This window comes from Sphaeroforma arctica (assembly GCF_001186125.1).
Source record: "Sphaeroforma arctica JP610 unplaced genomic scaffold supercont1.551, whole genome shotgun sequence".
NCBI classification, from domain to species: Eukaryota; class Ichthyosporea; order Ichthyophonida; genus Sphaeroforma; species Sphaeroforma arctica.
In genome coordinates this window covers 49,430-52,611 of record NW_014040007.1, presented here as the reverse complement: position 1 = coordinate 52,611, position 3,182 = coordinate 49,430, and the positions used below count along the sequence as shown (strand labels likewise).

Below are 3,182 nucleotides of genomic sequence, written 5' to 3'. Positions count from 1 at the left end.
GGGGTAAATCCGATTGTTTGCCGAGTTGTATCACGACGTAACAACAACAACTTAAACAATCAGATTTGTGCCAAGACCCTGGATACGAATTCTGGTTAAATCACCTGTCTTTAGCTTTTTGTGCTTAGGTTCGAAAGCGGTCATTCGATCTTTGTAGTGTATATAATTTTAGGTTTTAAAAATATTATTCTTCTTAGTAGTAAGATGAATGAAATGCCCTATGAATATCCGTATTTATACTAAAATGTCGAGTATATATGTAGTTTGCTACGATCATATATCACGTATATATTCAGACTTTCGGGCTCTGAGGCTGGGGTCTTCGAATTTGTTTCTTTTTTTTCTTAATATATATAAAATATATAAAAAAGGATACTCTAGCAGGGTCTACAAATGGGCAAGAACTCGTTTGGGCCTATTAATTATTCTGTAAAGGGTCCCAAATGGGCAAAACCCATTCCAGCCGGAAAAAAAAGCGTCACGGACGTTTTTTGGCGACGGACAAGAAATCGGTGATAATGTCAACAGGGACTTAAGAGGAAAAGCTTACGCTTCCAGCAATGAATATAAAATATAAGTCTTAACAGATGCATAAACCAGTCCCCACACACATACTACAACTCGATATCAACAAATACTGGCGATAAAGTGTACTCTAGCCAGTGACAGAAGCAAACTATATTCAAACGTACCTCATCACCGTCATCGTACTCGTCAACTGCTGGTGCAGCCTCAGGTATATGTGCATTGGCGACTGGAGACTGTTCGGACTGAGCCTGTGACTGTGGCGTGTGTGGATTATTTGCACTGCTGCTCACAGGCGCATTCATATCCGGAGTGCGCGAGGCAGTGTGTAGTTGCTGATGGTAGTATTCGGGCCAGCTCATAGGTACGTACGTCGGGCTTGCGTGCGGATGTGTGTGGGGCTGTGATGGTGTTTGTGCGTGAATGGGTATGTGTGGATAGAGTTGTGTTTGTGTGTGATAGTGTTGGAGCACGTAGCTGTAGTAGACCTTCCACAGTCGCATCGTCTCTTCGTTGCTTACGTTTGCATTGATCACAGGATCGCTGTTCATCCTGATTAGTAGGTAGTATTGAATACAAATTGAAAATCAAGATCAAGAGGAGTATATTGGCACAACGTGCGTCTGCGGGTGTGCATACTACATGAGGCTGGTTTGGATCAGGCCCTACCACCAGTCATATGACAATTTATAATCCGGCAAAGGCCCGCGCCAAACATTTTATGCACACAAGAGACAGCAAGCCAATCTTTCAACCTGATACATCGAATGATCTTTCACAGACGCTACACCATCGCTAAGTATAAAGAAATTGCACTTACACACAAGGTCACAAAAATTGCATCAGCACCTCAAAGATGTGGCTGTGGATTCCGTAAAACCAATATACTCATCACATCAGGAACGCAAATCTGACTTAAATGTTAAAGATCCCAAACGAGTTCTAAACACCGCCGAACTGCCACCATCACATTTGTCGCGACTACATTGTTCAGAAAGTCTCGTTTGAGTACGAGCCAGCTGAGTCGACAAAAGTACACACACCTGGCTTCCATCTGTCGTAATCGCTCTTTGAGTACTTTGTTCTCGTTCTCGATGTCAGTTGTTGTGCTGCCCAGATACACAAATGTGAAGTTGAGAAGATGATATACGGAACACGATCCACTTAAATAATAATAAAACGGTACGCTGGAGTAATCCGCAGAAACAAATATATGGCAAAGCCCATGTGAGTTACCCAAGAATGCAGGACTTAGAACACAGTCATCACATAACAGTTGCTCCTGCATAGAAAATTGAGACAACAACGATATACAGCTGAGGAATGCAGAGCACAAAACGTATATGCACCGCGCTTAATGTGACACATTTAGCTTAATTGACACGCACATATAGCGAAATAGAAAAGTATAGACGCCGTTTATTCTCAATCTGCACACTGAAAAGAAGAAGAAAAATTACTATTGAGATCAAAACTTCAATCTATAGAGCGCTGCAGGGTCAGCTATTGTACGAATATATACACACACAAATTAGATCAAATCAACAGCGCACAGATTGCGTGGAAGGCGTTGAAAGTCAACGCCTATAGTTCTCGGGTTCTTTGATACCTTTCTCGCATGATCTTGCGCTTGTATTCACAGAAATTATCACATTCAATCTAGATATATAAAAAGTAGAGAATATTTTAGGCTAGGCTATCTTGGACTACTCAGGGGAGCACTATTCATCGACGACGAAAGTATAGGGTTATCAGGGTTTTAAATGGGTATAAAACAGTACTATACAAGTCCAGCAGCATACAATTGCACTTTGCCCAACACTTTGCGCGCACACACACACCTCTCGATACTTGCAGTTTCGTTTGCAAAACTAGCAGCCTCAACACTCCTACCAGACACCCTCTGGTCCCCAACCTGGCTGTGACTGTCCGGTATTCTTTCAGCGTTGTGTGCGGTAGTTTGTGCTGGCGCTGCCCGTGCAAGTGTCGATGTTGTTGCTTTTACTATCCCGGATGTCGAGCTACGAGGGTTGGGAGAGTCTTTGACCAGCAGATGCACGGTCTGAATCTTATCGACGTCAGGCTGGAGATTGACCAAGGTATTGCAAGAGTTATACTAGCTTAGCAAACGACTAAAAATCCTTCGATAATAGAAAAGGTAAATAAAAAATGGTATATTTTGAACTATTTGTTTCATATAACATGCAGAAGCAACTGCCACATGGTCTCATTGTCCGCTCTAATATAACAGGCCAACACCCAGCGGATGGTTCCAGTCTGATACCATTAACGTATGTAAGCACTATGATATATTACATACGCATACACACATGTGGCTGTTGACTTTTCGTAGAACCGCGCAATTACACATACCTCTCTGAGAGAGGCTCGCAAGGACATGCTATTCACCCATAGCCTACCAAGGTAGATCAGCCGCTGTTGTGACACGTCGGGCTTGTATGGATGATGGTCTTTGATCAGATGCATTACCTGACAAATAAAACAGAAGCACAAATTTGCATGTCAAGTGCGATGCAGCGATAGCAGAGTAAATATGACAGTAAATATCTAGAATTGCATATACAATTAGACAGACGCGCACAAAACAGAAAAAAACCAAAAACACACATACACACACATAAACNCACATAATATAA

The 3,182-nt window shown here is 42.2% G+C and overlaps 1 protein-coding gene across 1 annotated transcript in view; it reads right to left on the bottom strand.

Annotated features, from left to right (window-relative positions):
- Window positions 1-3,182, bottom strand: part of SARC_07179 (hypothetical protein) — a 7,650-nt gene that overhangs the window by 2,766 nt on the left and 1,702 nt on the right. The window contains exons 2-5 of the mRNA XM_014298890.1: window positions 2,899-3,015; window positions 2,367-2,608; window positions 1,569-1,634; window positions 693-1,077 (exon numbers count right to left, since the gene is read on the bottom strand). Coding sequence (XP_014154365.1) covers window positions 693-1,077; window positions 1,569-1,634; window positions 2,367-2,608; window positions 2,899-3,015 — 810 coding nt within the window. The remainder of the gene's footprint in view (window positions 1-692; window positions 1,078-1,568; window positions 1,635-2,366; window positions 2,609-2,898; window positions 3,016-3,182) is intronic.